Below are 14,761 nucleotides of genomic sequence, written 5' to 3'. Positions count from 1 at the left end.
TCATGAAGACTGTTCAGAATTTTGATCCTAAAAAATGACCATTTTAAATATTGAGGATGACAGTATAATTAAAAACATCCTCGGAATGAGTGATCAATTTATAAAAGTTCTAAATAAAACTTCCCATGCTGCATAAAAGATGTGTTGAAAATCCGGAAGTAGTCCTGATATTAAGTCTTTGATCTTATAATATGAGTTTAATATTGCTATGGACAATTTTTTTACAAAACAAAGTTAAAAGAAATGTTAAGCTTCAGGACTAACTTGACTTGACAATAATTGTCACTGTAAATCTGAATATGAAGGTAATTTAGTTCAAAATTTTACAGCAATTATTACAGTATTGCCAAACCCCTCATTCAAAATATTTTTTATCATTTTTAAAACATAAATTTTTTTTAAGAGCATATTTAGAAAAATATAATTTCTTGAAGTAATTAATTATAAAGTCTTAAAACTTTAAAGAAAAAACAGTAATCAATAAAAGGAAGAATTAAACAATAATAGAAACCTTTCTTTGTCTTAGCTGGAGTAGCTAATGCACTAACATTCATATAATCTTCACTGTGAGATTGCAATTCAAGCTAGGGGTTAAAAAAAGGAAGAAAAAAATTTTTATGTTATTAAAATAAAAATATGTTATAATTTAAAGAAAACAAAGTATTAAATATTCACTTTTGATTTGAGATCTTTAATGATTGCTTCTTGGCTCTTTATTTTATCTTGCAGTGTTTCTTCTAAGCTTTTTGAATGGCAAAGACTTTCTAAAAAGTTAAGAAATAAAAGTGAACTTTATAAAAAATAATTTATAGTAAATATTTTTTTTAAACTAAAATATCTACAATACCAAATAATTGACAATATTTTCCAAGGTTCATATTTAAAAAGAAGAAATTTCTCCCTGATATTCCCAGTCAATTTACATAAAATTCTAGATTTTTTTATTTAATGAAAATGTAAATCATGTTTAATAAAAAACAAAATTAACATAATTATTAAAGTAGATTAAATTACTTTTACAGATTGTAAACAATGAAAAAAAAAAATTCTAACATGTATAATTACGTCAATGATTTAAATTAAATTATTAAAACTAGAGATTTTAAAAAAAAATTTCTCGAAAGAAAATAATCAGTTTAAAACATCAATGATTAAGATATTTTGCTTTGCTTTAGATTTTTAGCAGTGGGAACAAAACAATGAAAGTCTTAAAAAATATATACACAGTCAGATAAAAAAGTGGGTAGCAAGTGATGATAAAACAATGCAAATGAAAATTAACAAAGTAGACTTCATCTTCTTGAAAGAAAACTTAAATCAGGAAGAATAGATGGATGTACTTGCCTAAAAAATAATTAAACTAGTCTCTTCTTACACAAATTAACATTTACAGAAGAAAAAACAAATACTTAATTTCTTATGAAATATTTATATATCCACACAGATTTACTAAGTTTTAATACTTTGAATTATGAATTACATTAATAAAGGAGTAGAAATTAAGAAAATCTAGCTGCTGGTGTAGTGTTAACAATTATAATGATATATGCTAACATGGGCCAAAACAAAAAACAAAAATACGAAAACAATATACCATCCGTTTACGTTGATTGCTGGTTCAGAGGACATACGATAATTATTTTAATGGTGGTTTGAGTCAAATTCCAAAACTCACATACTAACAGACCAGCAATTATCTGGACCCTTGTTATTATAACAATCAATCATAACATAATATATCAATAATCAATCACTTATGGAAAATTTTGCAGAGAAAGATACACATATTGAACACTAACAATATTTTAATTTATTCAAAGCATGTTACTTTTGAAGCTTCCAACTGCAAAAAAATATAATTAAACTACATTGTTTTGAAGACTATAAAATTATGTTTTGGTGATATTTTGAAACGAAAAATTTCACATGGATCAAAGTAAATGACTACTGGGAAGAGTAATTTCAAGTAAGCGGAGCAAAAAGGCAATAATGTTTCTAGTTTTTAGTAAAATTTAATATTACATATTAAGTTAAATGCGGTGGCTGAGCGGTAGCGTTTCGCGCTGTCGTGCCACAGGTCCCTGGTTCGATCCTGGGGCCGGGCAAGGTTGTCTCAGCCTTTCATCCCTTCAGTGGGTCGATAAATGAGTACCAAGCATGTTTGGGAACTAAACACTGGGAGTTCCGTATTCGGCTGACCGGAACATCTGCTCCTGCACCCCAGAGCCCAAGGTCAAGAAAACTGAGATGGGCACAGTAGGCCTTGGCCCTCTATGGGCTGCATGGGTGCAAGTTGGAAAAAAGGCCAAGACTGAAATTTTTTTGACTGAAATACCTAACATACACAATACCCTCTCAACATATGCAAACTATCTAAGAAAGCTTTACCATAATACATCAAGTTTAAATACTATGCAAAAAATATTTATTCATCTGTCTTTTGATAAAATAACAACAGGACATAAGAAAATTGACCAATAACGTAGACCTAAAAAATATTTTTAGGACAGAAAAAAAAATTCTGATTTCCATCTTTGAGTCAGTCTTGTTTCCGTCTTACTTCAGTCAGCGGACATTTTCGAAAGACGGAAATCCCTCCTGGGGACGGAAGACTTGCACCCATGATGAGCTGTCACGCCACTGAGTTTAGTTTATTAAGTTAAATGTACAGTGCAAAAAAAGGACTACCCTGAATAACATTTAATCTAATGATCGCATCTTCATATTCTAAGGACTCAACCCTAATGGTTTGAGGGGGTGACCTCAAATATGCTAATTAATAAGTGCAGACAATATTTGAAGGCATGAAATCAGACAAAAAATGCACTTTCTGTGAACAAACATATCTTTTTTTTGACTGATTTGGATTTCTATCTTCCAAAATATGTGGGGTAGTTACAATCTGGGAAATATGTTCTCCATAGTTTAGTCAAGGAGACTAAAAATTGTAAAATGTGTATAATTTCTTAGAAACTATTGGACCAATTTTGTATTTTGCCATATAAAATTATATTCTTTAAAATGATGCAAAACATTTTATACCTTGCAATTCAAAATTTTTCGACCATTATTAAATTAAATTAAATATTTGCTAAAAATTATTACCTTTGGACAAACAAATTTTATAATTGCGAGTAAAAAATTTTCAATTAGCTTAAACAGTTTGAGATATAGTGAAAAACACAAAAAGTAAAATTGGGATTAAAGGGTTTAAACTGTGGAGCTCTCTCTTGACCAAACCATGGAAACAATATTTCCCAGATTGTGGCTAACCCCGTTATTTTGAGGGTCAAAAATCCGAATCGGAGAAAAAAAGTATGTTTATTCAGAGAAAATATGTTTTTGTGTCTGATTTTGCAACTTAAAATATTGTCTGCACTTATTAATTAGTATATTTGTGGTCATTCCCCTTGAACCATTGAGTCCTAAAAATCCAATCTTTAGATCAAAAAGAGTTCACGTTAAAAATAGTTAATCAGGGTGGTCTTTTTTTTTTTTTTACGTATATCAAACATTTTGAAATTATATAATATAAGTAAAGTTTCAGTTTACCATTTAACACATTTTTATCATTTTCCTTGCCTAATGTCAAGTCTTCACAAAATCTAGGAGAATTTTCATCAAAGGATATCAAATCTGATGGTCTACTCTTGTGAACTTCTAATGAAAAACTTTTTCCCAACTTTGCTTTTTCCATAGATTTTTCAATTAATTTAATATCTGTCAAACTTTTTTGTAGTTGTTGTAACTAAAAAAAAAAAAAATTATGGCGAATTATAGCATTTAAACTACATTTAATTTGCGAAGTAAAGGCAAAAATACATGAAATTCTACATAGTTTGACATTATCAAATAACAGACATGGTATCAATTGATTCTTTAAAATAAGTAATACATCAGTTACAAACAGATGGAATTTTCCAGTTGTTCGCTTATTTTGATCAAATATGTTCATAGCAATTTTGATATGAAAAAGTCTTGTTTTGTATAGAATAATTAACATATAAAAAAGATATTGAACACTTACAAAACTTTGGAGCTTCTTTGTTTCAAAAAAAAGAAGAGGGGGAGAAAGAAATTTAAACTTAGTTCAAAATTTTCTAACATACCTAGTGTCCAAAAAAATAATTAATGGTAAAAAAATCAAATAAAGAAAAATGAAAGCAGAACTGTTATATTTAATGTAATTAGATTTTTTAAAAAAAATCTGAAAATTTATTCGCAATAAGTTTCAAAACTAATTAAACACATTAACAACACTGCTTAGTACAAAGAAATAAATGTGTTTCGAAAACAACCACCATTCGTAGAGACAAGAAACAATTGTCAGATGCCTGTAAACAACGGATAACATTGTTTTATGGTTCTGCCAGCAATATCATTTATTAACAAAGTATAAAACTTATTTCAAAACTCAGTATGAATATTTTGACTGGTTTCCCAAGCAGAATACAGCTTACTCAATATTTTTGATTTTCTTTCATTGAACTTTGGAATTGCCCAACTTTAGGAATGGATCACTAGATTTTGACAATTGACAGTTTTAACAGTCATGTCAAATACCTTTTTTTACTTTACAGTTAAAACCATCAATTGCAAAAAATTGTTGACCTTGCTATTAATATGGCTCGCAAAAACAAATATTCCTACAATTGGCCACTATGTTAAAAAATCCTTTTGACAATTGTTAAAAAACTAACAATCATCTCATTCATTATATGCAAAATCAATTTTCATTTACTCCCATTTTAACTCATTTTTTCTCCTATGCATTTGTTAGAAAAAAGAAAAAAAAATCAGTTTTGAAGCCCTCTGTACTCCAAATTCATTTTTCAGTTTCGTATGAATAAGACAGAAATTCAAAACTATTTGACAAATACTGAGCTGCCTGGACTAGAAAGTAGACACACTAAAACTATTATAACATAAAGTAACATGCAAATAGGAAATTTAGTCTAATAATTATAACTGACAACTCATTCAAACATTTATATTTCTTATAAATTATATACAGTTTATTAATCAGAAAAATATTATAGTCATGATTTACTGGAAATATTCATCTATATATAAGCGTGCAGGAAAATTTTCAAAGTGTAATATTTCCTCAGATCAGTTTTTTAAATCAAAAATTCCTCAAACGTTTTTTTTTTTAAGTATAATATTTTTCCATAGTAAAAACAAAGAAAATAATTCATTTGATTATACTCAAGTCTTTCCAAAAAAATGAGCATGTGTGTTAAGAATAGAAATTAAAATATGTTGAAGTAATAATTTATTAAATCAAATTTAAGGTTCCAGTTAATTAATTGAAAGTAAAATATACAAATTGACAGATAATATATTTTTAAAAAAGAAAAATTTAGCACTGTAACAAATTTCTTAACAAAAAATAAAATTTTTTAAGGCAAATTTTTTTTTACAGGGCCGCCCGAATTCCCTCAAAAACCTAGTTCTTGCAATCTGACATATTCAGCTTCCCTACACACAAGTAATAGCAATAAATATTGAGAATCGAAAGAAAAACATTAAAAGTTTAGACCAGACAATCATTGGAGACCAATTTAGTCTTACTTAATAAAATAAAAAAAATTCATTCAAAAACTTAAAATTCAAGCTATATTTAGATTGAAAATAATTAACTCATAGTTATTATCTGTAATATAAACTGAATAGATATAATATAGCAATATTGGGTAGCAATATAGCAATAATAATAAGAGTACCATGATTTTACAAAAAAAAAAAGCTTTCAATAATTTTGGCTATTTTTTTTTATTCATGACATCTAATATAAATCATAATTATAGTACAGTAGGGAACCGATTATCCGGAACGATCGGGACCATCGCTATTCCGGATAACTGATTTTTCCGGTTTTCTGAATCGCTACAAAAAGCCGTTTTTTTAATGCTAAATCCCAATTAAAAAAAATTTTTTTTTTGGAAATAAACCCAACTAAAAAAAATTTTTTTTGGAAATAATCTTAAAAAGAAGAAAAAACGATGGAGTAATACACTAATGATTATTTCCAAAATGATGGTAAGGTAAACATCTTTCAAAAAAGAACGAAAAATCCTAAAATCTTATGAGGAAAAAAAAAAATTTTTTTTTAAATGGCGGGAAAATTTATCGAATTTCGTTCCGGTTTTTTGGTTTTCCGGTTTTCTGATTTCCGGATAACGGGTTCTGCACTGTAGTATATAATGCAAGTATTGAGCAGGATTTAATATCTTGCCTAATAGCATGTTCTCAATGACAAAAAAGAAACTTGCCCCATGTTTCTGACAGTTTTGTCAGATTTTGACAGTTTTCGGTAGGCTTGACATGTCTCATCAAAAACCAGTTTTTACATTAAAAAAAAAAAAAAAAAAAAAGGACTATCACCTATTTAGAAAGGAAGAATTAAATAGCTTGGAAATTAATATAATTTAAATTAGATTATAGTTATAAACAGTTTAAAAAAGTGTTTTAATATTTTATATTTATAATATATTATAATTGTGCAGGAATTGATACAATTATTTTAACTAGATACAATAGATTAAAAATTTTTTTTAATTTTTCTTTTTGAAGAGCTTTCCTACAGGGCAGTTTTATTTTCACAGAGGAAAGTACATTCTGAACACATTCAAGTACACATTTCTGTAATTGATGTCCATTAAAAAAAAAAACTTTTAATAATAATACCTTGCAATTATCTTGTTTTGCTTTAGACAACAATCCTTCAAGTGAACCTATTCGTGAATCTCTATTTTGTAGTTCAGCCATAAGCTTTTGATGTTTGCTTTCCAAATCTTTGCAGACATTTTCAACTGATTGTAATTCTTTTTGAGCATTTAAAGTATCTTGATTCTTTTTTTCAACCTATAAATAATTTTTGTTTAAATAATAGTTTAAAAAACGCTGAATTTTTTTTGTGTAATGTAAACATAGTAAAACAAACAACAAAATATTAATTACTTTACGCTGCTCTTTCTCTAATTCCACATTTAGCCAGTCTAATCTAATCTGTTTCTGGTCTCTTTCTTTTTGCAATCTTTGAACTTTCTCCTCTAAAGCATTTACTTTTTGAACAGCAAGTGGAGTCAAGTTCTGCTTCCATTCAGAAGAAGCCCAATCCATCTTGCTGAAGAAGAATAAAAATGATTAGTTTTCGTACTATTAAGAAACAAGTGATTTTACATAAACATTACAGCATGTCAAATCTGCCGAAAATAGAGAGGACATAAAAAAGTTATGGAATTCTTCATTCCTTCCTATTAAACAAAATGATTCTAGCATATTGATGTAAATTTTAAAAAAAATTAAACCCAAAAAAAAAATTCTTATCAGGAACAAAAAATGAAAATTATGAGTTCAATTGTTATAGAAATTTTGGCTTTAATCCTTTGTTGAATAATCATTACTGAATCAATTACTAATCCCATCTTTTTCCTAAATATTATTTATTTATGTCCTTAAAGCATAGACTTTTACTATTTTCCAAAGGGACCAACTTTTAGTAAAAAGGACACCGAAATTTGGAACTCCTGGGTCCTTAGAATCCATAGTTTTCAAATTTAAACCATATCACTGTGAAACTAAATCCTTTTACAATTAATGTGCTCTTTAATTTTCGAGAAACTAAAAAAATTTGGGAACTTTTAAATATCTTGTTCTATGCGCCAACTACAAATCCAAGGCACCGAATAAATTTTGAACTTGCAATTAAAAAAAAAAAAAAAAAAAGATGAAGAGGTTTTTCCAGGGTATGCCCTTTAAGTTAGTCCCTTTCTATGTTTTTTTTTTTTTTTTTTTAGTTTCTTGTGGATTTCTGCCTGGAAGTTGCTAAGACTTACAGATTATTCTGCCGTAGATTACAATACGAAAGTCTTCCCAAAATTTTCTTTAAATAAACAGAATATGAAATACATATGCACAACTTTTCTCTTTAAAAGAGGGTAGCAAGAAAAAAAAACATATGCGGACTTTTATAAACATGAACTTAGTTTTAATGTGAATTAATTAAAATAATTGTTTTTAGAAACAATATTGATTTCTTTAAAAAACTAAAAGGAAGCACAAAAGATTACTAAAGTTTTCAAAGCATATCTTGGAAATTTCAAAAAATGCATGTTCTTGTCTTTAATAAATTTTATTACAGCATATCTTAAATTTTCCCTGTTAAAAATAATCAAATTTTTGTTTCTATGGATATTAAAATACATACATCTCTCCATATTAAACTACATATATGTGATTCGGGGATATTATCATAACTGCCGTAGTTGTGATAAAAATCCCTGTGATTCAATATAAAAAAAATTTAAAATAATCTAAAGATTTTATCTTTGTTTGTTTGTATCTTTGCATTTCTAATTGCAATACTACAATTTTTGAGTTTCTTATATGCAAATTATATATTGGACTCAAGATATAATTTGCATATAACACACATTGCAAATTATATAAATTGTAACACATTGTCAATTAAAGGATCTTTCTGGTTCTAGAGCCAGAGGTTGTGTAACTAATGTGGAAAAATAACACTTGAAAATTAATCCCTATTGCATATTAAAAGGGATATTTCGTATCGTGATCTGTCAAACCAACTATAATCTCCAAGGTGCCAAATAGATTTGAAACTTGGAAATTTAAAAAAAAAAAAACACATAGATGTTTGCCAGGGGATGGTTATGAATTTTATCCTTCGAGTTGGACCCTATCTGTGATGTTTTAGTTTCTCGCGGGCCGCAAGTTGTCAAGCACTTTGCGATTATTCTGCCACAAATGTCGATGCGGTAATATCTCCAATTAGTCAAAACATAATAGCCTGATTAAAAACTCAACATGTACTCAAAAAAAAGGATAATTATTAAATATAATTAAATGAAAGACAAGTAAATAAAGACCAACTAATTATTAAATATGTAAATATAATTCAATGGATTTTACTTAAGAACTGCCTACGCAATAAACACTGCGACCTACAAACAAAGAAAACACTATAGTTAAGAAACGACGTAAGCAAATTGTAGATATATTCATTAATTGTCAAATTATTATTACAAGTTAAAAATTAACTTTATATACATTTCAAACTGCTTAGTTTACCTTCAGCAAATAGAGTAACCCCAATAATAGAAAGAAATATAATAAACACAAACTTCCGTAAATTATTTCATTAAAACGTCACTTAAATTCATTATTGTCTATAAACAAACTGAAAGTCCAAAAAATTTAATTGTTACGTTTTTAAATATCAGTGCAATTCGATGATTGGTTAAGAAAATTTATTTCTATTCACTTCATTTCAGATGAGGACGATCAACATGAGGCGTTTATTCATGAAGGCAAAGACTTATAGATGGCGTTGTTATTTGAGACTAATGAGTGCTAGTAGAACTGCACGATCATCAGTTGTACTGGGGATTCTGGTAGAACTAAATGAAAACTTAGTAAATAAAATCCTGATAATAATGTCTCATTTAGTTTTCATTTTGTTCTACCAGAATCACAGGAGGGTTTTTTTCCAGCACTAAATATTCCAAAATTTCCCTAAGAAAGACGCAGAAAAACTTGAAAGGATGACCCAGAATATTGGTAAATGATTCGAAAACGGAACGCGCCCAAAATTTGAAGAACAATTTCTCAAAATTTTTTTCCTTTCCATTACCAACAATCTTGCAACCGATAACTTTAGATTTCGTGAGAGCATACTGTTAAAGTTGTGCGTAATAAGGTAAAATATATTTGTTTCATCTTCAATTCCTTATAAAATAAAGGGAAGTTATTTAAGTTCACGTTGCTTACTTCATTCCAATGAACCAAATGAATCATTCCATTGAACCATGAAATTTTGAACCAAAAACTAATGAAAAATCAGTAAATTGTCTTGAAATTACTCCCTCAACAGCAGCTATTAATAGTAATTAAGAAACTAAGAGAGTAAGGCCTATAACCTAAATAGACTGTAGTACATATTAAATCTAAACTACACAGAATTTTTTAACCCATCACGTGTCATATTTGCATTATTATCGATTTTAGCGCCACCTGTGATAACTATAAAAAGTGACAATAACAATATGAAACATTTAAAAAAAATTTTATTAATAATTTTGTAGCACATGTATATGTTTTTAGAAATTGTGACACCTTTACTTTGACTTGATATTAGTATCAAAGTTCTCTTTTAAATCAAAAAATATAAAAACTCATTAAAGTGCTTGCTAAATGACCTCTTCAAGCGCAGCTTTAGGAAATAATTAGAAAACAAAGGAGAGCAAAGCCCAAAACCGAAATTGACAATAGTATACATTAGTATTAAGTAAGACAATAGTATTAATTGTAGGTTGCACAGAATTTGTTTAACCCGTCTAATATCATTTTTGCATCGTCATCGAATTTTGTGATATCTTTGCTAGCTATATGGCGTGACAAGGATTAAATAAAAAATTTCATAAAAATGTTTTGTAAATATTTTTATATGTATTATTTTTTAGAAATTTTGACTCTTACCCTTGGAATTGATATTAATATCAAACTTCTATTTTGAACCAAAATTTATGAAAAATCAGAAAATTGCCTTGAAATGACTCCCTCAAACGCAGCTATTAATAATAATTAGAAAACTAAAGAGATTGCCTATAACCGAAATAGACCGTAGTATATGTTAAATCTAGACTGCACAGAATTTTTTAACACATAGCATGCCATATTTGCATTATCTTCGATTTTAGCGACACCTGTGATAACTATAAAAAGTGACAATGACAGTATAAAACGCTTAAAAAAAATTTTTATTAATATTTTTTTTAGAATATGTATATGTTTTTAGAAATTGCGACACCTATACTTTGACTTGATATTAATATCAAAGTTCTCTTTTGAATCAAAAAAATATAAAAACTCATTAAAAATGTCTGCCTAATGACCTCCTCAAACGCAGTTGTTGATAATAATGAGAAAACAAAGCCCATAACCGAAATAGACAATAGCATACATTAGTATTAACTAGACAATAGTATTAATTGTTGGCTACACAGAATTTGTTTTACCCGTCTCATATCATTTTTGCATCATCATCGAATTTAGCGATATGGAGTGACAAGGGCTAAATAAAAATTTTCATAAAAAGTTTTGTAAATTTTTTTAGGATATGTATGTATGGTGTTTTCTACTCTAGGAAATGCTACAAGCTCCATACCGCCTATACTTCCGGGTTACTGTTTTCGTTGTATTTTAAAGCCATTTGGCTCACAACGTGATCATTGTGTTTTGAGATTTTTGCAAACGTGGTATTTGATTACTTATTACTTGTGTTTACAATGCTAACAATACTTGTGTTTACAATGCTTAAGGTGCTAACACTAACGTCAGATGGTGCACAGCTCGCAACAAGATTAAACAGTAATAAACAAATGGAAAGAGGCCGAATCAGGACTGACTAAAAAGCGAGTTATTCAAAATCTAGCGACCATGTCACCTTTTTTAACAATATATCTGTGGCGTAACTACCACTACAATTAATAAACATCAATTCACTGGTATATAAGTTATGCTAACTTGATTCATTCATGAGGTACCTTTTGATGGATGAAGGTTGACATGGTCGATAACTCCTCCCCCCCCACATTGGTGACCCGGACGTGATACGAGCACACCTATCTTGACAGGAACACCGACTTCGATCTGGTAAAGCCTACTTCGTTGGATGGTCCACATTGAACAGTTGACTTGCTACTTGTGACTGCGACATTATCCGCCTCCTCACGCTGTTACTACTCAGTCTCGTCTCGATCATACGCAACGTCAGCCTGCAAACACTCGATTGCTAAATGCAACACAGGAGCGAATACGACCGTGAAGTTAATACACCTCTCACATTTAGAAACTAAATTAAACTCAGCGACGCGACAGCCCATAGAGGTCCAAGGCTTACTGTGCCCATCTCAGTTTTCTTGATCTTTGGCTCTGGGGTGCAGGAGCAGTTGTTTCGGTTAGGTGGTCAGCCGAACGCGAAACCCCCAGTGTTTAGTTCCCAAGCATGATTAGTACTCATTTATCGACCCACTGAAGGGATGAAAGGCGGAGTCAACTTAGTCCGACTCAAGGATCGAACCCAGGACCTGTGGCACGGGAGAGCGAAGCGCTACCACTCAGCCAGCGGGCGTCCCTCTCACATTCAGCACTCAAAAGACCCGGTGACCTTAATACAGCTCTCCCGGTCTTTCACAAGTACAGCAACTAGTGGTATTCGTTTATCGAATTCTATCCCTGATAAAATTATGGTGGGGGAGTTTTGTGGCGTAACTACCACTACGATTATTAAATATCAATTCACTGGTATACTGGTATATGTTGTATTACTGGTAACTTGATTCAATCATGAGGTACTTTTTGATAGATGAAGGTTGTCATGGTCGATAACTCCTCCCTCCACATATCAATAAATACCTGAAACAAATTTTCACTTCAAACTCACCAGAATTACCTAATAACATCTCATAAAATAAGGCCAGATTTGAGCTCAGAAATTATCTAATTACTTCCTTTATTGAAAACAAAATTATCCGTTTGAAAATATCGCCTCGCAGAATAAGCTGAAGAAAGCAGCTGTAAACTTTCTAACTGGAACTAAAGCAGGTATTGAGCTTGAGATTGTTATTGTTTACATTTATCTTGAAAACACCATCCATATTATTTTTAGAAATTTTGACTCTTATCCTTTGACTTGATAGTACAAGCAAAATTCTCTTTTATAACAAAAAATTAATAAAAAATAATTAAAGTGTCCTCCAAATGACCTCCTCAAGCGTAGCTATTCTTAGTTATTAGAAAACAAAGGGAAGCAATTCCTACAACCGAAATAGACAATAGACATTAAATGGAAGCTACTTAGAAATTTTTTTAACTTTAATTTTGACACATATATCATATTTCCATCTTCATTGTAGCGACGCCTGTACTAACTGTATAGAGTTACAAAGATAAATTTAAAAAAAAATTTAAAATATTTCTTAGCATATGATTTAACGTTCTTAGAAATTTTGACACTTATCCTTTGACTTGATATTAAAATCAAATTTCTCTCTTAATTAGAAAACAAGTAATAATTAGAAAACAAAGGGGAAAATTGCTTATTAAAGAAATAGACTATAATTTAAGAAAACTAAAAAACTAAACCGCTTAAAGATAACTTATTAAAGAAATAGAAGTAGACTATGTTTATAAAAATGAAGAAGATGAGAGAGCTTAAAACTGAGCCTTCTGGCACTCCTGCCCTCATCCTGTATGTTTCAGAGAGCGGATCAATTAAACTTAAGTATTGCTTTCTATTTAAACTAACCAGCGGGTGACCGAGCTCCGCTCGGAGAAAACAGGTAGACGAACTCGAAAGAAACTCGAAGATTTCAATTTTCAATTGTGATTTATCAAAACAATACATGCCATAAGAAAATTTGTGAAACCATTGGTGAAAAGATAACCGGTTAAACTGCACCATTGTAAACTATCTAAACAAAGTTAGAGTTTGGAAAGGGAACTATTCTATACAAAGGTAAAGTTTGAAAAGTCATAGGAAATAAAATGTAATTGATAACAAAAAATTATACAATTAAAGAAATGGTACAAAGTGAGCAGTGTAAAGATTGAATTGTGTTGAAGTTCAATATTTTTGACAAATTTATTTAGAAAAACCAAACATATATACATACATAAGAAACATATTATAAACCTATAACAGCATAAACACTAATCATCGATTGCGAAGTCTTCCATGTTGTCCAGGTAGTTTCTTGTCGGAGAGGCAGGTGCGGCTGGTGAGTTTCTCTTGTTCAGGACTTCCTTCCATACGACGTTTCGGGTGTGGGTTGGATTCTCAGGAGGCAGCAGGACCTTCAACGCACTTTGACGCTTGACTCTTGAAAACGCGAAGTAGAGCATTCCGTGCACGAAGACCGTCGTGAGGAGAAGCACGCCGACGAATTCGAATGTTTGGCCTTGTGACTTGTGTATCGTAATGGCGAATGCTGGAGTATCTGGGAATTGGTGCCGTTGCATAGTTGCGCCAAGCTGTGATTTGCTAGAGTCGAGCGTGGTCCTTGGAAGGTGTACTTGTCGGCCTGCGTGTTCACCGGTGATGATCTTAGTCTTGATGATGTTGTTACAAAGTTCGGTGACAATCAATCGTGTTCCGTTGCACATTCCTTCAGAGACGTCCAAGTTTCGGAGAAGCATGATGATGGCGTTCTTCTTGAGCTTCAGATTGTGTGGAGGCAAGTCGGCGATGTTGATCGAGTTCAGGAATTCAGGCGCGAATTGAATTCACCCTTCATGTTGATCCTTTACCGAGTCGAAACTTGTGTATGTCTTCTCTTCGCCTGGAAGCATAGCGATAATCTGCTCGTTGATCTTGTCCTTATCGTCGTTCAATGGTGCAAGAATAGCGCGATTCTTCATTGCTTCGTAGTTCCCACTTCTGAGGCATGGTCCGAAGATTTCATCAATGAGGTTACCACCAGAGCGAATTTCTTCTGGGACTTCTATTTCGCCGAGTTTATTCACTTCGAGGTCCCCGTCGCCAAGCTTTAGCAGGTATTTCGCGAATTCTTCTTCTTCGGGATCAACGCGCATGTTCAATGTTCCTCGTATTATCAGCTCTACGGAGTTTCTCATTACGGCGGCGTTGTTTCTCTAGGCGAATGTTGCAGCCCCTCATTGTTTCGTTTTTTCGTCTGCGTCTTTTATAATCGCGGTATTTTTCTCGTTGAGATGC

General features: G+C 30.7%; 2 protein-coding genes across 8 annotated transcripts in view; both read right to left on the bottom strand.

Moving 5' to 3' along the window:
- The window catches only part of LOC107455372 (uncharacterized), a 71,147-nt gene extending 61,850 nt beyond the window's left edge, over positions 1–9,297 (bottom strand). For 6 of the 7 annotated variants that reach the window (XM_087157509.1, XM_087157511.1, XM_087157514.1 and 3 more), the window contains exons 1-6: positions 9,097–9,297; positions 6,964–7,129; positions 6,691–6,867; positions 3,553–3,748; positions 676–764; positions 512–584 (exon numbers count right to left, since the gene is read on the bottom strand). In XM_087157509.1, the coding sequence (XP_087013635.1) occupies positions 512–584; positions 676–764; positions 3,553–3,748; positions 6,691–6,867; positions 6,964–7,125 (697 nt within the window). In that variant the 5' untranslated portion in view covers positions 7,126–7,129; positions 9,097–9,297. Of the gene's footprint in view, positions 1–511; positions 585–675; positions 765–3,552; positions 3,749–6,690; positions 6,868–6,963; positions 7,130–9,075 lie in introns of all 7 variants that reach the window. The other variant, XM_087157510.1, reaches the window with a different exon arrangement.
- A 4,440-nt stretch (positions 9,298–13,737) lies between these two features.
- On the bottom strand, positions 13,738–14,223 carry LOC147815845 (ATP-dependent DNA helicase PIF1-like). The gene has a single exon (XM_087156618.1). The coding sequence runs from the start codon at positions 14,221–14,223 to the stop codon at positions 13,738–13,740; it is 486 nt and encodes a 161-aa protein (XP_087012744.1).
- Between the last annotated feature and the right edge of the window lie 538 nt (positions 14,224–14,761).

This window comes from Parasteatoda tepidariorum, chromosome 2 (assembly GCF_982258835.1).
Source record: "Parasteatoda tepidariorum strain Cologne lab strain chromosome 2, Ptep-v5.0, whole genome shotgun sequence".
Taxonomy (NCBI): Eukaryota; Metazoa; Arthropoda; class Arachnida; order Araneae; family Theridiidae; genus Parasteatoda; species Parasteatoda tepidariorum.
The sequence above is the reverse complement of the archived record's forward strand: the minus strand, read 5'-3'. Positions and strand labels throughout refer to the sequence as shown.

What these genes read in the sequence shown, in the direction of transcription:
- LOC147815845 (XM_087156618.1), bottom strand. Translation starts at nt 14,223, where the DNA reads ATGCTTCTCCGAAACTTGGACGTCTCTGAAGGAATGTGCAACGGAACA.